A 21,691-nucleotide genomic window follows, 5' to 3' on the forward strand; every position below is an offset into this window, starting at 1 on the left:
AGATCCTACCTCTGCCTCCCAAGGCATTGAGATTACAGGTATGCACTATCATCTATAGTCTATTTTCTTACTCGTTTTTTGTTTGTTTTTTTTTTAATTTGTTATATATTTATTTATTTTGTTTTTTTTTTTTGCCGGTTGTGGGGCCTGAACTTTGGGCCAGGGTGCTGTCCCTCAGCTGTTCAGCTTAAGGCTAGTGCTCTACCACTTGAGCCACAGTGGCACTTCCGGCTTTTTCTGCTTATGTGGTGCTGGGGAATCAAACCCAGGGCCTCATGCATGCAAGGCAAGCACTCTACCACTGAGCCACCTTCCCAGCCCCTTCTCAATTGCTCCCTTTTAATTGTCCCTTCTTAATTGCTCCCTTTTGTGGGATGCTATGCTTACCCTGCACCGTCCTTCAGAACCAGTCCTTCTCATAGTTGGCACTGCATTTATCAGAATCCTTTAGAATATTTGTTAAAACATGCCTCACTTGGGCCCATCTTCAGAGTTTCTTGTAGGAGGCTAAGAATTTGCATTTCTGACCAGTTCCTAGGCATTGCTGCTACTGCTGCTCTTCCCAGAAGGCCTTTGATACATCTTTAGTTTTCCAGAGCTTCCTATGCAGAAATGCTACCACACCTACCTGGAATGTCTTTCCCTAGGTAATCTATACCTACATGTCAAAACCCCACGGTGGACTAAGTGAAGCCAAATCCTCTCTTCCTTTGCTTTCTGCTTCATCGGCCTTTATCCCCACTAAGGAAGGCATGTCAGTATTAGAGGTACTTAAAAGCTGTTTTGCTGGACCTATGAATTAAAGATAGCAGGAGAAAAACTTGGCATCTCCTTTCTATTTAGTATGTGTCCATGATTCTCTCTACAGTCACTCTACAATCACCCTGGAATCCGTGAAGGACAGGATTAATCAGTATCTTTAGGACAAGGGACCACAACTACCCCTATGGACAATAGCACCTCCTCAGGACAGACCATTCACAGGTGATGATTTCTTTATCTCAACCAGTGATGACAGAGAGTAATGAGAGAAACACACATGCACACACAATATATGTATGTATGCATGCATGCGCACATAAACTGCTTTACAATTCTGATCAAATCTGAGGAGAGAGAAAGTCTCAATCTGATTGATGCTTTGCTCATAACAGTGTCACAATTTATAGACGGAGGAAACAAAATCATGAAATAGGCCGGTGCTGGTGGCTCACGCCTGTAAACCTAGCAACTCAGGAGGCTGAGATCAGAGGATCATGGTTCACAGCCAGTCCAGGCAGGAAAGTCCGTGAAACTCTTACCTCCAATTAACCCCCAGAAAATCAGAAGTGGTGCTGTAGCTCAAAGTGGTAAAGTACTAGAGAGCCCAGGAGTTCGAGTCCACAAAATAAAACAAAACAAAAAGAAAGAAAGAAAAGAAAAAAGGAAAAAACAGGCAGGAAGTACACATAGGTAGATTTTGATGTGGGCCCCAACGGAACTGGCAGACAGTCTTTCTCCTGGGAGCTAAGTAGTTCTTCTGGTTCTTGGGGAGGCCATTCTCACTCATGGCATGGTATAGTAATTGCAAGGGTCCCAGGTCCCTCTCAGCATGGGACCAAGCTTCAGCCTGGCTGCATTTTCAGCAATGTTGGGAGTGGGCGGGAGGCTCACTGAAGTTGATTCCAAGAGTCAGTGGAAAGGAAGACGAGTGCACCACAGTCAGTCCTGGTGCTTTCTAGAACTCTAACTGACAGGGCCAAATCCTGAGCTAACACTGAGATCATCACTTTCTCTCACAATCATAGACACTTCCTTTAGAATGGGAAGAAGCAGCACAGTTGGGCCAAGGCAGGATTTGGTACCATGAGTCTTTTATCTAAATTTCCAAATCATCCCAACAGCACTCCACCTTGATCTTCACTCCACCCTTAAGCCCAGCCCCTTCAAGTCACCTTTCCCACATGTACCTCTGGGAGAAACTGCTTTGCCACCTTGCATTCGAGTCCTTTTCAGGTCATCTATGCCTCTCCTTACTTCCTTCTAAGCTGTACCCTGAGAGCGTGCCTTATATATTTAGTGGGTTTAATTGAAACATACAGACCAGAGAGCGCACACTGGACACGTGCCATTGCCAAAGGGGGAAAAAATCAAAGACATTAAATTCAATTTTGGGGGGAAAAAAGCCCTAATAAATCTCCTTCAGGATGAAGAAGGCTAGCCACAGTATGAATGAGATTTCATAATACCTCCCGCATGCTTCAATACTCTATTATTTCCAGCAACATTTTTATGAAATAATGTGTATAACTATCCAAAAACCTTTTCATAATAAAACTAAATTTAACCCTGGGATAAAACACAAAAATCAGAGGCTAGGAAGGTGGCTCAGTGGTAGAGCACTTGCCTTGCATGCCTGAGGCCCTGGGTTCGAGTCCTAAGCACCACATACGCAAAAAGAAAAAAGCCGGAAGTGGCGCTGTGGCTCAAGTGGTAGAGTGCTAGCCTTGAGCTGAAGAGCTGAGGGACCAGGCCCAGAGTTCAGGCCCCACGACCGGACCCAAACAAAAACAAAAAAAACACAAAAATCAAACTGCTACTCTTAATATTCTTAGAAACATGGTGCCTACTTAGTTGGTATCACTAAAGTAAAATAAAAGTGGTACTACGGAATAAAATGTTCTTTAAAGAAAAAGAAAAAAAGAAGGAAAGGTCACTCACCTTAAGACTAGCTGGAGCATCACGTCTTCACAATGTAACCCAATGAGAGTTCTGAATAATGCCAGGGACACCACACAGAGCTGAGGAGTCATGAACACATTACTCTATTTCAGATACTAGAACAACAACCTCATCCCCACCACTGTCAAGTAAGTCAGAATTACAAAATAAAATGGCTTTCTTTCCTCTAGCAGTTTTATAAAACACACACTGCTGACGGAGAGAATGTATACTGAGGATATGGGCTCTCCTGTAGGAGGGGGTAAGACAGTGTCTGGGCATGTCACTGTGCAGAATTATCCTACAAACATGCCAGTCTCAGTGTCAGCCATCAAGGATCCAGGAAACATGCTCCCTGTACCACCACCTCCTCCCCCTCCCCCTCGCCCTCCACTTCCCCCTCCTCTTCCTCTGGTAATTTATTCTCTTATCTTTTAAATATGGACTTGGTTATTCATAGGCCAGATCTCACAGAATGCAACCTAGCCCAACTGTCTTTTTGAGTTCTCAGCTTCTCTCTTGGCTTTGGGGACAAATATTCTCCTTGGTTCCATTTCCTAAACCACTTAGACTGTGATAATGTACTTCTCAAAGAAGTTCATTTTTAAAAAACCACAAATTCTTTCAATTTCTGATTTTCAAAAGGAAAAAACAAACTTCCAAATAGTGGTGATACCCAAAGGTATGTTATAAAACCATTGTACTCTTTTGAGAGTAAGCGTTCATCAATCTTCCAGTCCATTTAAGTAATTTAGGCTCTCATTCTTCGTACAGGAGAGTAAGTACTAGCTTGTCTTGGAACAGGATGGGCTTCAAATCCGGTCAATGAAATCCATAATGGTGTGGTAAAGAAATAGCTGTACTTGACCTATCCTGACACATCTCTTTTGTTCAAGGGAAGTCGTATACCTGTAAAAGTTAGTCAGAAGCAGAATATCCACCAATTCCAAGTCATTGTATGTGCTGTTCCTTTACCTGGAATTCCTTCTCCCATCTCTTCAAAATGCACCTCTTACTTACTAAGTCCCAAGGACTTAAGTTAGGTATCAACACCTCTTGGAAATATTTCTATCCTTCTTCACAATATTACCATTCAAAACCTCCTCTGTCCAATCTCAGTTAGGTATCCTTCTCACCTATTGCCAGGAATCCTACAAATCACTGCCAAGTGGGGAGGGGGCTCAATTATATCTTTTTATAACTGAGTTCTTCGTTCTATGTAAAAAAGTACCTTATCAGATACATGATTCAAAAAAAATTCTCCTATCCTTTTGTGGGTAACCTTTTCAATTTGTTGATGGTGTTCATGGAAAAACAAAAGTGTATCATTTTTCTGATTGATGTTCAATGCACCTGCTTTTTCTTTTGCTGATCATGATTTTGGTGTCGTACCTTAGAAAACTATCATCAGGCCACAAGATTGAGTCCTATGTTGTTGTTGTTTTTATTTTTAAGAGTTTTACAGTTTTTGCCCATACATTCAGGTCTTTGACCCATCTGGAGTAAATATGTATGCAGTATGACTTAAGAATTCTAGCTCTGGGCTGGGAAGGTGGCTCATGGTAGAGCTCTTGCCTTGCATGCCTGAGGCCCTGGGTTCAATTCCTCAGCACCACATAAGCAAAAAGAAAAAAGCTGGAAGTGGCATTGTAGCTCAAGTGGTAGAGTGCTAGCCTTGAGCTGAAGAGTTGAGGGACAGTACCCAGGCCCAGAGTTCAGGCCCCACGACTGGACCCAAAAAAAAAAAAAAGAATTCTAGCTCCTCTGACTTTTCCATATGAATTTTGGAATCAGCTTATGAATTTCAGCAGAGAGGACAGAAAAGACAGGGAATGCTTTAAATCTCTAGATCAATTTGGAGAGTATTCTTATATTAACAATATTAGGACTTCATTTCTTCCTAAATATTTTATTCTTTTAATGCTATTATAAATAGTATCATCTGCTTAACTTAATTTTTGGATTACTCACTCCTATTGTATAGAAATTTCATTGATTTTTTTACATTAATCTTACATGTTGCAACCTCATTGAACTCATTGTGAGTTCTAATAGTTTTAATGTACTCCGCCTTAGTTTTTTGTATTACATATCTCGTTATACACAAATGCAGATTGTTTTTCTTCTTATCTGAATGATTTTATTTTCTTACTTAATTGTCCTGACTAGAACTTCAAGTACTATACTGAATATAACTGTTGAGTACAGACATTCTTACCTTATTCATTTTTAGAGGAACAGTTTTGAACATTAGCTCTGAGTTTTTCAGAGATGTTAGATATTGAGTTGAAGAAGTTCCCTCTACTCTTTGTTTGTTGATATGCTTATCATTTTCTGTATCTTCTCAGATAAAGATAATTTTTTTCCTTTATCCTATTGCTATGATGTAGTATATTAGCTGATTTTTTAGACTTTAAGCCAACTTTGTAATTCTAGTTTGCTAACTCTCATCTGATCAGAGTATAATTGTTTTCATATATTCTAAATTCTACTCACTAGTGAGAATTTATGTACCTTTATTCATAATAAATATTAGTCCACAGTGATTATTTTCCTTCCTTCTAATATCTTTGTCTGGTTTTAGACTCACCCTGAGCTCATAAACAACTAGAGTGTGTTCCTTCCTATTCTGTATTTGGAAGATTCTGTGAAGCAGTAATTGTAATTAATCTGTTTTAAAAATTGTGCTAAACATAATATGAAATTTAATTTCTCAATGAGTTTTAAGAGCACAATTTAATAGGGCTAAATATATTCACATTGTCATGCAACAGATTTGTAACACAGTTATAGCAAAACTAACTGAATACTCACTCCTCATTATCTTTACCAGCCAGCCCCTGGAAACAACCATTCCACTCTGCTTCTACAAGCTTAACTACTTTAGATGAACTACTCTGATGAGTAGGTTCAAGCAGCTCATGCTTGTGTGACTGGCTTTCTTTACCTCGTACAATATCCTCAAAGGCTCATTAGTGTTGTAGTATATCAAAGTAGATTCACATTTTCCTGATGATTTCTTGTTTGACCTACTAATTACTTAGGAATGTGTTATTTAATTTCTATTTGTGGATTTCCCAAATTCCTATCAATAGCTTTTCATTTCAACCCTTAAATCCACTGTAACCATAGAACATACATTGTGTGATCTTGATCCTTTCAAGTTCATTAGGTCTGTTGTATCCCCTGTCTCTCTTGGAGAACGCTCCATAGACACTTGAGAAGAATGGACCTCACTGCTCTGGTAAGACAGAGTATCAAGTAACTATCACTCCTATCATGCCTCTTTTTTTTTCCGAGACTGGGGTTTTTTGTTTGTTTTTCTTTGGTCAGTCCTGGGCACTGTCCCTGAGCTTCTTTTGCTCAAGGCTAGCACTCTACCACTGAGCCACAGTGTCACCTCTGGCTTTTTTTCTTTATGTGGTACTTAGGAATTGAACACAGGGCTTCATGCATGGTAGGCAAGCACCCTATCACTAAGCTACATTTCCAGTTGAGACTGGGTCGTGCTGTACCATTCTTGCAATTCTTTTGAGTCTACTGTTTCAGTCTCCCAAGTGCTAGGACTATAGGCGCATACCACCATGTTTCTAGCTCCTGATTATATTTCCTCAGTAATTTCTTTAGCAGTTGCTCCCAATATTTAACTTATCAGATTCTACTTTAGGGTTATGCTAAATTATTTCCAGTGAAACATGGAACTGTTTCTACTGTTTTCCTGTTCTCCTCTTTATGCTCTTATTAGGTTAAATATATTACAGTATATATATATATACAATAAATTCAAAGGTACATTGTTATTCTTGCCTTTAAAAGAATACTTTTTATTACAATAGGGATTGTTTTTGGTAGGGAGTGTGGATATGAGAGTGGCACTAGTGGTGGTAAGAGGATTTTTCAAAACAGAACTCCCAACTAAGTGACCAGCACATCAACTCATAATTTCCCAGCCTTCCACTTCAGAACACATGGGCATAAATATAACCTCTAACAACTGAACCTGATATACTGTTTTTCTTTCTCTACCTGCACCAAACACAATTCTGCCCTTCTGGAAATGAGTTCTGCTTGTTGCACAGAAGAGAGGGCCAACATAAGCCAGGGGAGGAAAAATGTCCTTCCTATCAAAGGTGGCAGTGTCTGCCACCTCCCTGACAGGACTCCAACAAATGAAAATGACATACTTCATCTCTACCCAAACAGAAAGAAGTTAATGGCTGCGGAAAGAAAAAAGAAAGGAGAAAAAACAAGAAAAGTAAGAAGAGTAGAGATGATCCAGTTTCCCAAACAAACCCATGGATGGTGAGTTGCAAGGCACTTCCTCTGGAGCTTGCCTTACCCGGAACGGGGTGTTGATCCGGCTGGTGAGCGTGTCCAGGATGTGCACGTTCTCATGCTGGTGCAGCAGGATGAAGCGCAGGAAGATCTCCAGCAGTGCGGGCTCTGAGATGCTGCGCAGGAAGAGGTCCAGGTATGCGGTGGTGGTCATGACCTCCTCCACAGTCACCTGGGACCCACAAGAGAGTGAGTACAGGTGAGCCCCTTCTCCATGCTGCCATGCTTGCATCCCCGGGCCCCAGCCTTGTCACAGTGACCCCATCCAGGGCATACCTGCCACAAAAATTACTCATCAGAAGCTCACAGCCTGCTCCTATGCCATAATGGCTCGTTTTGCTTCCATCCTTTAATTCTGCTAGTGAGGACAAAAAAGCAAAGGCGAAGGAAGTGATTCAAGTGTTCTAACAATGCTAATCATCACATGTAGCTCAAATACCATAAAGATTTTAGTGCATAATCAAAACTGGAGAGGGAGATTGTATAAAAGTATCTGCATGGTAGTAATGGATTAATTAGAAAGCTTTGTATAACTTGTTCAATTATTAGTCATTCACTAAACATTTATTGGGATCCCTGCTATGTTCTAGGAACTAGGAAGATGAAGATATGTTTTATACTCAGAAAGATGAGCTTTAACAAATGAAATAATATAATAAATTGCAAAGAAGAGGTACAGACATGATGTGTACAGATGTTCAGATGTGTTACTAGAGAGCAGAAAGTCAAGTTTTACAGCTGAGCAATATACATAAAGAGCCATTTTAAAATGGTAGAAGAATTTACTGCTTAATAAAGTGACTGTGATTTTTTTACAATACAAATTAATATTTTCTACCTATATGCTGTTCCCATGTTGTAACACATCAATCTCTGAGTGACTAAGACTCTGAACAGCCAAGTGTTTCAAAGAGATGAAGATCTGATGCTCATGGCATCAAAATGTGAGCCTTAAACATTCTGGTTGGGAACATTTTAAGAGCTAGTCTGTGCATTTTTTTTTGTTCTGCTAGACATAAATGTAGTATCTCATCTTGATGACTAGGGATCATCATCAGAGTCATCAAGTGTTCCACCCACCCTCGAATATATAAGATCATCAAAGCAATAGTTAAACCTTTCACATTCCAACCCCACACCCTAGAAATCCCTGCCGCGAATTCAATGCACCTGATTCTAAATGAAACAAGATGGCAATGTTTTCAGTAACTAGAGCTCCTCCTTTCTGGCTTTCCATCTTCTTTCTTCCTCCGTTAAAAGTGTTGGCTGTCACTTTATTGTACCATTACTGTGCCATTCCTTTTTAGACTGCATTCCTCTTCCCCTTTTAATTTTCAGCTTTCAAAACCCACAGATCAGTTTAGAAACCAGATGTCCAGATCTGCTAGATAAGTGTGGATAGGCCCTGAGTGGATGCATCTGTGAATAAAGGTTTGGCAGCATCTATTTTGGCGGCTTAAATTACTTTTTTTAAGTTCTTGGTGCTCAGCTGTGTTGTGAATAGATAAGTCTAGGTGGATACGATATTACCAAGTCAGCAGTCTGTTTTCTTTATACTTGTTAGACCACTCTTTCCGAATCTATGAACACTCCCCAAACACTCAGCACACCACACAGTCATCTGACCGCTTTCAAGGGCTCTCTGTGGTCCAAGTACAGCAAGGGAAACAGGTGAGTTTCAACACTGGACAAATCAATTACACTGAGAAGAGTGCTTCTCACAGGCTTCAGAGTCCCCCGCCCTGAAACAAGCTGCTCCATCCTCAGGCTCCCTGATGTTCTCTAGTCCCTAGGGTGTCCCACAACACACACTTCACGAGCCCAATGCAATGTAAAAAGCCTGGCACACAGAGGCAGAGCAACCCTCCATCATCTATTGACTGACAGCTGCCAGAGCTGAGCTTAGGTGTTAGCCTTTCTTATCCTCTGTGCATATCCTCAAGCCTTAGAAAAGTGAGGATGTTTCTCTCCTTCTTTCCCTCTCCTCTTTTTCCCTCTCCCCCCTTTTCTTCTTGTCTTGTCTTTTCTCTTTCTCTCCCTCTTACACCACCATTTTGTTTTTTTTTTTTTAGTGCCAAGGATAGAAACCAGGGTACTGAGTTATATATCCAACCTTTGTTGTTGCTGTTTTGTCAGTCCTGGAGCTTGAACTCAGGGCCTGGGCATTGTCCCTGAGCCTTTCTGTGCTCAAGGCTAGAACTCTACCACTTGAGCCACAGCACCACTTCTGGCTCTTTCTGTTTGGGTGGTACTGAGGAGTGGAACCCAGAGGGCTTCATGCATGCTAGGCAAGCACTCTACCACTAAGCCACATTCCCAGCCCCCAGCTTTTGTTTTTTTAAGACAAGCTCTTTCTATGTGTCCTTGACTAGCCTCAAACTTAGTTCTCTTGCCTCAACCTTCCCAGGGCTGAATTACAGACATGTACCACCATTGCTGTCCCTAAGTATTAGTTTATGGTCATTTGACTACTACAACCTTAGGATTATTTAGCAAAACTTAGTGGAAAGTAATTCAAGCCAAAGTCTAATTTCCTAACAATCTTGATTGACAGATAAAAGTACCGTAAACTGGGTACTGGTTGCTTATGCCTGTAATCCTAGCTACTTGGGAAGCTGAGATCAGAGGATCACAGTTCAAAGCCAGCCCAGGCAGGAAAGTCTGTGACTCTTATCTCTAATTAACCACCAAAAAGCTGGAAGTAGAGCTGTGGCTCAAATGGTAGAGTGCTATCTCTGAAAAAAAAAAAAAAAAGCTAAGGGACAGTGCCCAAATCCTGAGTTCAAGTTCCAGAACCAGCACCAGAAAAAGAAAAAGAAAATACTGCGGTGTAATGGCTGCCAATGGGCCATGTATTATAGCTTCTTTAGCATCACATTTTCAACTTCACTGTGCACAGCTGACCTCTGGTTCTCCCTCCCCGCCCCCCATATCATTTCCCCTCTTAAGTTAAACTGCCCTTAATCAGCTCAAAAGCAAAGCAATATGTTAACTGTAGAATATGAGTCTCAGCCTTGGGGGCTAAAAGGAATGAAGCATTTAGCATCTTTTGTTTACTACTCTTCCTTTGGATAAGTGAAAAGATTTTCTTTTTAGAAAGCAAAGATATCATTAATAAGTGCAAGAGATTTTAGAAAGGACTTGAAAAGGCAGTATTTATATAGCACATAATAAATATTAAGGAAAAAACAAATTCCATTAAGCATCAAGGTTGCAAACTCTTTATAAACTGAGGTCATACTTACCTTATGTTAATACCCCAACCAGGAAAATGGTTCCTTCCTTTCTCTTCTTTCCCTTCATCCCATCAGACACTCAGAGCCTCCAGAAGCCTTTTATCCCAGAAAATCTTTCTCTGCCCCATCACCATACTTTCAGAAACTTCTTCTAATCCCCCCACATGGGCAACCTCCTTAGCCAGGCTGAGACCACAGCCTAAGTGTGATTACTTGAAAGCTAACGATAAACCACTAGAGGAAAGATGCTCTGCTGTGAGGAATGCAAAATGGAGTCTTCCACTAATGCCCCAAAGTAATACAGCAAAGCAGGAAAGGAGCCAACTCTCCATGTTCCAGAGAGGAAAGGCAGCCAGCTATAATTCTCTTATAGATGGCTATCAATATTTACTTACCTCGTTCTGTAAAGAACGGCAAGAAGCTACAAACTTAAACAGACACACTAATGGAAGTAGTCAGTGAGGCCCCATTGCAGTATTCTATCTTATACAGTACTGGTGTTTAAAAATAGTATAGCCTGGAAGTGTTATTTCTTAGTAAAGGTGGACCACATGACTGCAGTAGCCTAAAGAAAGCTCAGTTTCCACAAACAAATAATTACCCTTGACTGGATGAGGGCAATTGAAACCCTGGGGACACATCTGCTAAGGCACTCTGTTTTAAGCTGGCTTTCCAGCCCAAGTTCTAGAATGGAGTCCTATCTCATATACAGTACTTGATTTTTATTGCTGTCAAATCCCATTTAGTTCCTACTTGGAAATAAATCTTTCTTCACCCTCCTCTACCATTGCCTGGCCCTTATTCATGTCAGAGCCTACACCAATCCCTTAAACTGGACTTTTGAAAAAATAGTTTGAGACTGAAGAATGGGTGAATGAATTCAATTTACTGGTTCACTAATGGTTTAGACCAGATTCAAATAGAAAATGTTAGTGTCTTCTGCATGTAACAAGCACAAATACTATGCTGTGAAACTTAGGGATACATACTCTGTTGTACATATATCATATATGTATGCTAGTAAATATATATATTCAAATGTATAAAACACAATTCTGACTGTGATAAGCAGTCCAGAATACCAGAAACAAGCATGTAGCAGCACAATTCCCAATCTCCTGTAATATGTGTCACCCACTGGTTCTAGTCACCTGCTCCCCGCCCTCCGGTCTCTACCACAGCAGGGTCTGGCCTGGAAAAAGGACACAAAGTGAGGTGACTTTAGTGAGCAGGAAAGCAACTGAATTTTCATTTAGTTGCCTATTCCTTCTTCACCTAAGAGCTCCAAAAGTGTACTTTTCTATTAGAATTTCAAGCTTCACAGAAATAGACCAAATGGACAGTTTGTTTGCTTTTTTTAAAAAGGCAGTGGGTGGAGGAGGTGACAGCATTTGTCACATTGCACTTTACCATAAAGTCAAAACTATATTAAAAAAAAATGCAGGCTGGAGTACAGCAGAGCCATCATGCCCACAATCATGGCAGCCCATTAACTTGATGCGTAGGAGTGAAATTGAGCATATAGACACCCTGACCTTTCTGTAATCAGCTCCAGGTGGGCGATTCTATTTGCATCTAATTTAGCATCAGAATCCGCCCTGTGATGGCAAGTTTATGTGTGTCCTGAAAAAATAAAATTCCAACCTGTTAATTGTTTTTGTTTGTTTTGTTTGTTTTATATTTTGGGGGTCTCTTCAGGGTTTTCAGTAATCAGTCACCTTGGAACAAATAGATGGATCCTATCTTCTGCCACTCAGGTAGGGGACAGGCAGAGGTCAGGTGACTGTGGCACCTTCTTTAAGTTAGATTTCTTTCTTTGGCTTTTCCTGAAGGAGAGAGGTAACAGCTGGTTCTGGTGGATCATCTGTGAGGTCTAGGACCTACCTGCTCCACGGAGGAAGAAAATAATATGTCTCAGGAGAATATGACCCCCTTAAAAAAGCAGCAGAGGGGGAATGGGACGGTGGGGCCAGATCACAGGAAATAAGAATCAAAGGATCTTTTCACTCAAGTCTAGTTGCAAGTCTGCTCACTGAGGCAGTGGACAAGCAGGAGGCAAATCACCCATGGGCAGCCAAGGATGGGTTCTGCACAACCCTCTTCCCTCCAAGGACACAGGGCACCACCTAGAATAACATTCAAGTGCAGAAGGGTAGGAACAGACACCCTGATTCTCAACAAACAGCCCTACTGTTTCAGCCAAAAATGTGAGACAGAAAGCATTCAATTATTCAAAGGCTGAAAATAGACTGCCGTTGACGAGCTGAGTGCCTTCCCTCCAGGACCCCCTTCATGCCTGCCTTCTGCTCCTCAAGCTCAAGGCCACACACTACATTGATGCCACTGCAGGAAGCAGGCTGTGGATGTGGGTGGAGGTGACATTCAAAGTCACAAAGACTGGTTATACATTCCCCAAATATATAAGGAAGGAAGAAATGAAACTAGTGGCTAACGTGAGGACTTCGGGAACATAGTTTGAAGAAAACACATTTCAAATAAAAGCCTGTCTCTGCCAAAATTTCCCCAGTATTTCTTCCATGTACCTGTAACACAGTACTTACATAAGTAGAATAGACTTGTTCTGTCTGAAAGCAAGCCACTTGTCAGGCTCCTTCCAGCCCTGACTGGTGTGTGCCTCTCTGTCTACCCAACAGAAAGTGGACTGAGGTTTGCCAAGAGTGGACCAGGCAGCAGAGACACACTCCAGAGGGCAGTGCCACTTGTCCTGCTCAGGCAATGGTGGCACTTCTGAGGTCAGGCAATATCTTTGCTGAGGCTACTCCCCCAAGCCTGCTCTTAACACTCTGAAACCGACTCCAACTAGAGGTACATGAACTAACCCTGTTCTCATGGAACACCTTTACCAAGCATACCTCAGGTCTTTGAGCTTTCTTTCTTTCAGAAAGAACACAGGCACGCAGCTAGACAAACTCAAGTTCTAATTCTAATGTAATTTTTACTTGTGTGACCTTGATTGATTGTGTTATTTAATCTCTCTGAGCCTGTTTCCTCCTCTGTAAAATGGGGGCACTCTATTATCTTCTAAAGTATAGACAGAAGAGACACTATGTTGGAAATGAACTACACAACTTGTGGGGGGGGGGGACTGGGAGAAAATGAGGGAGGGGATGACACTGTTCAAAAAGAAATATACTCATTATCTGACTTATGTAACTGTAACCCCTCTGTATATCACTTTTACAATAATTTTTTTTTAAATAAGAGACAATAAATAAAGATAACGGCATGAATCTCAAACCAAAGGGACTGAGGAAGGGACAACTACCATTATTTTCAGATTTGGGGGAAGGGGAGAGAGTATTAACAGGTGATATTGATGATATAAAAACAATATGGCCAGGTTCTGGTGGCTCATGCTCATAATCCTAGCTGTTCAGGAGGTTGAGGTCTGAGGATTGCGATTCAAAGCCAGCCTGGGCAAGAAAGTCTAGGAGAGTCTTACCTCTAATTAACCACAAAAAGCCAGAAATGGAGCTGTGGCTCAACGAGGAGTGCTAGCCTTAAGTAAAAATGCCCAAAGACAAGCCCTGAGTTCAAGCCCCAGAACTGACCAAAAAAAAAAAAAAAAATCCAAGTAAGAACACAAAACCCTGAATTCAAGCTCTAGTACCATACATGCATACACAAAAACAAAACGTGCCTGGTCTGTACCTATTTGGGAGGTGGAGTGAGAAATGAGAAGAATAACAGTCCATAGAGAAAATGGACCTTCCCATTTGCACTTCTCCTCTCCTCATTTCCTTCAGAATCAAGGAATGCTGAGTTGTCGCAGTAGATGGTCTAAGACAGTCCCCAAAGAAGTGTGTCCTAGGACAGGCTAGAGTAAGAACAGACACTAAGAATCGCTAAGGTATGTTTTCTTCTGCATTTGCCAACATTATGCATTTAACCCTCACTCTAATCTCACAGGACCAACTGAACAATATTCAAAAGCAAAAATAAAGCTGTCATTGCCAAAAAAAAAAAAAAAAAAAAAGGCCTCATGTCCAAGGCTGCAACTAGGCTTGGTCAAGTTGAAGGGCCTTTGCACTCCTGGCATCAGTGCTTTATTTCCTGCCATCATAAACCACTCATCTCTGGAGTATTCAGTAAATGGCTATGTCTACAATTTCCTGTCCTATATTATGTATGCATAATTTGTGCCCAATAACTTAATTACAACATAATCTATCAGTGTAATTCAGTATATGATCCATTTCATTTGACTTTTATCCAATAGAAATACTCCAAATAGGAAGGATTTCAGAGCAATACTCTGAAGCCAGAAGTAACATTAAAATTTGAAGGTTTTCTAAATCACAATTAAATATTACATGAGTATTTCAACGATCATTTAATTCTTTCCTTTCCAATTTACTAATTGTTCTAGAAAGATACTTCCTTATAGATTCAAACTTCTAGACTGCACCACAAAAATGACTTAAAAAGAAAAGGCAAGTCAGGGACTAGTTCCTGAGCACCCACTGTGTAGTTAAGGAATTCTGTAAGCATCCAGATGACCATGCAGAACAGATCCTCACAGGAGGCACAGAGGGTGAACTCACAGAGTCACCATCAGGCAGGGAAACAGGAGTACAAAGGATAGGGGTCCAAAGCTGAGCAGCCAAGACACAGACTATACATGTGCATTAGCCACCCAGCTCAGAGACAGCTCAAAGCTCACAATGATCCACAGCAGAAGAAAGCACTCCCCATCAAAGGGAGATTTTTTTTAACATTTTTTTATTGTGAAAATGTTGTGCAGAGGGGTTACAGTTACATGAGTAGGGTAATGAGTACATCTCATAGTTAGCACTGTTACCCCCTCCTTTATTTTCCCCCACCATCACTTCCATCCCCGCCTCCCAACTCGTCCCGCCCCCCCCCCCACATTGTAATGTTTGTTTTCAATATAGAACAATAAAAGACCCTGAATAGCAAAAACAATCCTTAGTAGAAAGAATAGTGCTGGAGGAATATGAATTCCAATTTCAAACTCTACTACAAAGTCATAGTAATCAAAACAGCTTGGTACTGGCACAAGAACAGACCTGAGGACCAATAGAATAGGACTGAAGACCTAGAAATGAACCCACAGACCTGTAGCCACCTAATCTTTGACAAGGGAGCTAAAGAAATAGAATGGAAGAAAGACAGCCTTTTCAGTAAATGGTGCTGGCAAAATTGGTTAAACACTTGTAGAAAACTAAAACTAGATCCTTATATATCACCCTGCACCAGAATCAACTCCAAATGGACCAGAGACCTCGAAATAAAAGCAGACTCCATGAAAACATTACAGGAAGGAACAGGAGAAACTCTAGGGCTCCTTGGCACAGGCTGAAATTTTCTTAATAGAGACCCAGAAGCACAACAAATCAAAGAAAGGGTGGACAAATGGGATTGCATGAAAGTGCAGAGCTTCTGCAAGGCAAAGGACATAGCTAGCAAGACCAACAGAAAGCCCATGGACAGGGAGAAGATCTTCACTAGCCATACAATGGACAAGGGTCTCATATCTAAAATATACTTAGAACTCAAAAAACTAAATCCTCCAAAAACAAATCCCCAAAGAAACAACTGCCCAATTAACAAATGGGCTATAGACTTAGAGACTTCTCTGAAGAGGAAATAAGAATGGCCAGCAGACACATGAAGAAATGCTCGACCTCTCTAGCCATAAAAGAAATGCAAATCAAGACAACACTAAGATTCCACCTAACCCCAATTAGAATGGCCAAAATCAAGAAATCTAGTAACAAAAGATGCTGGAGGGGATGTGGCCAAAGGGAACCCTATTGCATTGTTGGTGGGAGTGAAAACTTGTTCAACCACTCTGGAAAGCAGTTCCTCAAAAGACTCTACAAAGAACTCCCTTATGACCCAGCAATCCCACTTTTGGGCATTTACCCAAAGATCACAAAACAAAGTCATACCAAAGCTACCAACACAACCATGTTTATCACAGCATTATTTACCATTGCTAAGATATGGAACCAACCCAGATGCCCCTCAGTAGATGAATGGATCAAGAAAATGTGGTATACATACACAATGGAATTCTATGCCTCCATCAGAAAGAATGACATTGCCTCTTTTGTTAGGAAATGGAAAGACTTGGAAAAAGTATATTAAATGAAGTAAGCCAGGCCCAAAGAAACATAGGTCCCATGGTTTCCCTTGTTTGCAGTGACTAATACATGTCTAGGACAGGTAGAGAAGGTCAAAGGCCATGTACATACAACCACATGAGATAATGTTAAGCAAAATGTACCCAAGACAGGGACACAAGAGGTTTTGGGGGTTTTTTTCTTCTTTCTTTCTTGCTAGTGTTTTTAATGTACTTACAATGCACTATGTGATTCTTTTCTTTCTATTGTAGGTTTCCCCCCAATGGTATAACCCGTTTTCACTGGATTTGATGCCGGTGTTCTGCATCTTCTATATACATTTTTGTAATTTGGGGAGGGAAAGGGATATTGCAGAACGCCTAAATGAGGATGCAAGCTAACCAATTGTGATGACGAGATGTACAGGCCACTATATTGAAAACAAATGTTACAAAGGGAGATTTTACCTGCTGTTTTCCATTCATCTAGCCCTTCCCTCATCTTCAGAAATGGTTCTAGAGAAACATTATCTCCAAACTCCCCAAACTCAACTCTTACCTCTTCTGGAAGTCTTAGTCCCTTCAGAATACACTTTTCTAAACTAAGTAAACTCTCCCTCTCAGTTTTCTTTTTTTTGGTCCGGTCGTGGGGCCTGAACTCTGGGCCTGGGCACTGTCCCTCAGCTCTTCAGCTCAAGGCTAGTGCTCTACCACTTGAGCCACAGCGCCACTTCCGACATTTTTCTTTTTGCTTATGTGGTACTGAGGAATCGATCCCAGGGCCTTGAGCATGCAAGGCAAGCGCTCTACCACTGAGCCACCTTCCCAGCCCCCTCTCAGTTTTCTTAATGCATTTATCTATCCTTCAAGACGGCGAATTTTCCTGCAGAAACAAGTACACCTAACTTCCAGCGTGAATTCTCAAAGGACACCGAGAGGTATTCAAAGCATAATCAATAAATCAATGTACTAAGATAGAAATCAGTAGCTTTCTTACAACAACAACAACAAAAACCCACTGGTGTTTCAGTCTGTGTGGGGAATGACTTAGCAAGGAAAGTAGATTAATATCACAGAAGCAGAGGAAACTTTCCATTTATAGTTTATAACACTTCATTGAAAACATGGATCTTAACTCAGGCCATGCTCTTAAATTACTGCAACTTGGAAAAGTGATCCTCTGGAGAAAGGATCCTCCTTGGGCTGCCGTATTGCACTTCCTGGGTAGTAAGACAGCTCTACTGAATTCTAACTAGACTAGGCTCAACCTAAATGATGTGGGTGAGAACCGCTGTAGGAGGTGTTATTCAATGCCTGCCACCCCTTCCCTTACTCCCCAGTGCCCCTCCCCTTCAATCTGCCTCCTGGGCCAAACACATTGTTTGGATGCATTTCAGAGGGGAATTGTATATTTAGACCAATTTTCCTAGATATCAACTATAACAAAAACAAGTTCTGATGACAAAAGACATTTCACTCCCAGCTTATTTTCCATAAGTGATACAAAGACCTCGATACAATGGGAAGACAGAGTCTGCCGGAACAAATTCAGTAATGCTAGTCATTCTGGTCGTTTTTTCTCTGTTATCCCCAAACCTGCTCATCATCTGGCACTGGGTAATCAGGGAAAAGCATCTCCTCAGAATGCAAGTCAGACTGAAGATGAGAGAGTATTGCTTTAAAAGTCACTGTGGGGCAAGAGAAAACTAGCAGGAAAGTAAGATAAATAAGCCAAACTCCTGCCCTGTTTTTCCTTGTTTTTTTTTTTTTGTTGTTGTGTTTTTTTTTTTCCTTACAACTACTTGAAGATAAACTTGCAGGGCATTTGTTGCTGATCAATTTTTAATGTTCTCCTAGGAGAGTGCAGGGAAAGAATAAAAGATTCACACCAAATTTCAGACTAGATTTTCCTCCTTCTCTGCATTTGTTTACAGGGCGAACACCACCTGGCCTCCTTAGATAAGGTAGAGTTTTGTGTGAGACATTTATTTATTCCCGTATTTCTCTGTGTAAGGGAGGGTGGGGCCTTCTTTATCTTTTCATAATTCTGATGCTTAAGAAGCAAATCCTTTGGTCTAGCATTATCTCCCTCATGCACTTATTGAAATTTAAAAAGGAAATCTAATTTTGCATTTCAAATCAGAACCAAATGGAATCTTCATTTATAACACTAATTTCCTTTCCTACAATGGGAGAAAAGTGGCATGAGGCCCTACAGAGAGAGATGAGGAGCTCTGATGTACTTATTTTCATACTCCAAAACTATGCAAAAGGGCCACAGTTTTGGCATCCAACCTCTACAATTTCAAAGCTAGGTGAGAAGAGCTGCACTAGGAAGGATAAAGAAATCTCCAGTGTCTAGGGTCAAATGTTTAGGTCCTCTGCTAGGCTGCCTCTGTGCTTATTCCAGCCCACATAGGACACTCTGGCAACTTAGAAAAGTCAGTCCCCTCCCGCCAAGCCCATGAACTGGTTAGCTTTGCCAGAACAGAAAGTGCTTTCTATACTTTCCCCCTTCCTGTGGGTGAACCCAGCCCCTTGCTAGGGCACAAAGGCAGGGAGACAAATGTGAACTCATCCCTCCAGTTTTTACCTTCCACAGAATGCCTTTGTGCAATGGACAACCTCCTCCAAGCAAGTCAGCTACTTAAAAAAAAATTATGCTAGTGAAGTCCATTCCAAGTGACAGATTAGGATGCTTCTCCAAAGAATTCACTGAAGCCATAGAGAGAGGAGAAATACATTACTAAGCCAACGAAAGGAACAAGTAGTTTTTTGTGTGTGAGATACCCATTTTCCTATAGTCACCAGTACAAGAGCCAACAATAGCCAATCAGTGCTGTCAGGTAAGGACAATGATAATCATACTTAAAGCCACCACTCTCAAAAGCACAACTTTGGCCCTCACATCTCAGATCTCTCAGCCCTGGGCCAGGCCCAGGATGCACTTCACCAGCATCTCTGGGATATATAATGGAGGAGGCAATTAGACACAATGAGAACCTTGCTACCAAATCACAACACATCACAGTTATTACATTTTGAAGGGTAGTCTTGTAGCAATGGTTCTCAACTCTGCTTCCATGTGTGGGCTCCTCAGGGGGCTAGTTACAGATATCCATGCTCCTGGGTCAGATAAAGAAGACACGCCAGGGGTAGAGTTGGGCATTACTGGGTGACCCCTATGCCTCCTGCAATGACCAGGAAGCATCTAAACCACGCAGGTACTGTGCTACCATTTAAGGTACTTTTCATAGGTGAACAAAAGTGCTCTAAAAACCTAGGGTTTGTTTGTTTCGCTGAGCAGCATATGATAAAGAAGACCAAACATCTTTCAAAGAAAACTTAGGCACAAAAATTATGAGTAAATCAGTGCTGAGATGCCACACCCTGTGCTACCTATTCAGTCTTCATGTTATCCAGACATAGACTTGTCTATGTATACCACCTGCCACATGATGTATTTCCCCAGAGCTCGTGAAAAAGACTGAATATCTCAAATGAAGGAAAACAAAAGACTCATTTGGAAGCTTCCAAGAACTTCATTTATCCAACAGGATAGTAGAATATTGTACATTCTTCAATAAGCTAATTGTCCAAATGAGCACTAGAGGAATCTTCAGAATTATAGGATTTGGCTGTTACCCAACTATAATGGGAAAGCCCATTACAGAAGAGCTAATGTTTAGCTTAATGAGTGAAAGACTCCAACCACCAAGTACTGGAAGAGAAAACGGGGCTAAAGTATAACCCTTGGAAGGAGGCCTTGCCTCCTTCCAGCACTACCAAGAGGGGAAGAAGTGAGGTCAACAACGCACCTTGTTTTCCCCACTGTGAGGTGCAGTGACCCCTCCTTCATTCCAGGCTAAGATCACCTCAAGACACAAGCAAAGGTTTCTACTCAAGTATTTGCTGATGCCTTAAATCAGAATAATGTTTCCTCTCTTCAAAAGAGGGCCACCAAAAATTAAACCTGAGAGCCTTTTCTTAGATCCACTAGATGGTGCAAGCTACCCTTTTCGAATAGTCTTACCTAGAGGAAAGGCCATTAAAAAATTAATGTCGGCACATTCAAGCAAAACCTGCACTGCCCAGGGCCTGCTCTCCCATGAACCCTTCTATCTTGCACAAACGCAAACTCTGTTTTGGGAGCTGAGGCATTAAAACTCTCACATGTAAGCTATCATTCGACCTATGATTTAGCTCAAAAGTGCTCATGGAAAGAGACCCTAATGAAGATCTGCATCTGGGTCAAGACTGTCCGGTAATCAGCTACGTAAGCAAGAATAAGTCAATTAACCTCTCTGTTACTTGATGCTTTGGTCTCAAGTGTGAGGACCTGGGACCAGATCATCTCCAGAATTATATTCAGTATTAAAACTCTACAAGTGTCCATAGCATGCTATGTGTCTAACTTTGTTTAACTTTCTCCATAGATTTGGTAGGAAGACAAAAGATATGTTCCATGAAATCTATACCTTCTTAAAAACTGAGATTTTTCAGCCAGGCACTAGTGGCTCAGGCCTATAATCCTCGCTACTCAGGAAGCTGAGCTCTGAAGACTATGATTCAAAACCAGCCCAAATTAACTACCAGAAAACTGGAAATGGAGCTGTGGTTCAAAGTGGTAGAGCACTAGTCCTGAACAAAAAATTTCTGGCCTTGAACTTAAACTGAGTTCATGCTCTATGACAACCACTACCAACAACAACAGAAAAGCAAAACAAACAAACAAAAAAGATATTTTCTATTTATTGAAAAACACAAAGTACCTACTAGGACCACCAAATTTTAAAAATCTCCAAATTCCAAAGCCCAGATGCCACCCCAAATTCTATACTTTGGATTCTAGTGTTCTCTGCATTTTCCACAGAAAGGAACAACTTTGTCGGTGAACATGGTTGGAAACCAGATCCGTATCATCAAAGTATTTTGCATCAAAAAGTGACCCAGATGGCAGCAGAGACGTGGGCACACATCCAAAACTGCAAAAGAAAGTCTGCCTGAAGAACCAGCAGGAAGACAGGTCCCTCCTCCCCTCCTTCTATCCCTAACCCTCACTTCCAACTCCCAGACCAGAGACGCTTGAGTAGGGAAGGAGAGAGGGCTCAGAGGCTGGCGCTGAGGCCACTCTGCTCATGTCTCACCATGGCTGTAACCTCAGCACTCAATTGTGGACCATTAATATTTTATAATAGTGATAATGTGAAGATGCTTCTTAATTGCTCTTAAAATCTTCACTCATGATTTGCACTGGACATAAAAATCCAAAACATGCATTGCCAGTGAAAGCCAAACCTGGCTGCAAAGG

The 21,691-nt window shown here is 41.3% G+C and overlaps 1 protein-coding gene across 1 annotated transcript in view; it reads right to left on the reverse strand.

Moving 5' to 3' along the window:
* Fhip1a (FHF complex subunit HOOK interacting protein 1A) overlaps positions 1-21,691 on the reverse strand; it is a 169,346-nt gene that overhangs the window by 21,912 nt on the left and 125,743 nt on the right. Inside the window, exons 6-7 of the mRNA XM_042701751.1 lie at positions 7,040-7,207; positions 2,701-2,780 (exon numbers count right to left, since the gene is read on the reverse strand). Of these exons, the coding sequence (XP_042557685.1) occupies positions 2,701-2,780; positions 7,040-7,207 (248 nt within the window). The remainder of the gene's footprint in view (positions 1-2,700; positions 2,781-7,039; positions 7,208-21,691) is intronic.

Source organism: Dipodomys spectabilis, unplaced genomic scaffold, assembly GCF_019054845.1.
Source record: "Dipodomys spectabilis isolate Male_0828 unplaced genomic scaffold, ASM1905484v1 ptg000297l, whole genome shotgun sequence".
In the NCBI taxonomy this organism is placed as follows: domain Eukaryota; kingdom Metazoa; phylum Chordata; class Mammalia; order Rodentia; family Heteromyidae; genus Dipodomys; species Dipodomys spectabilis.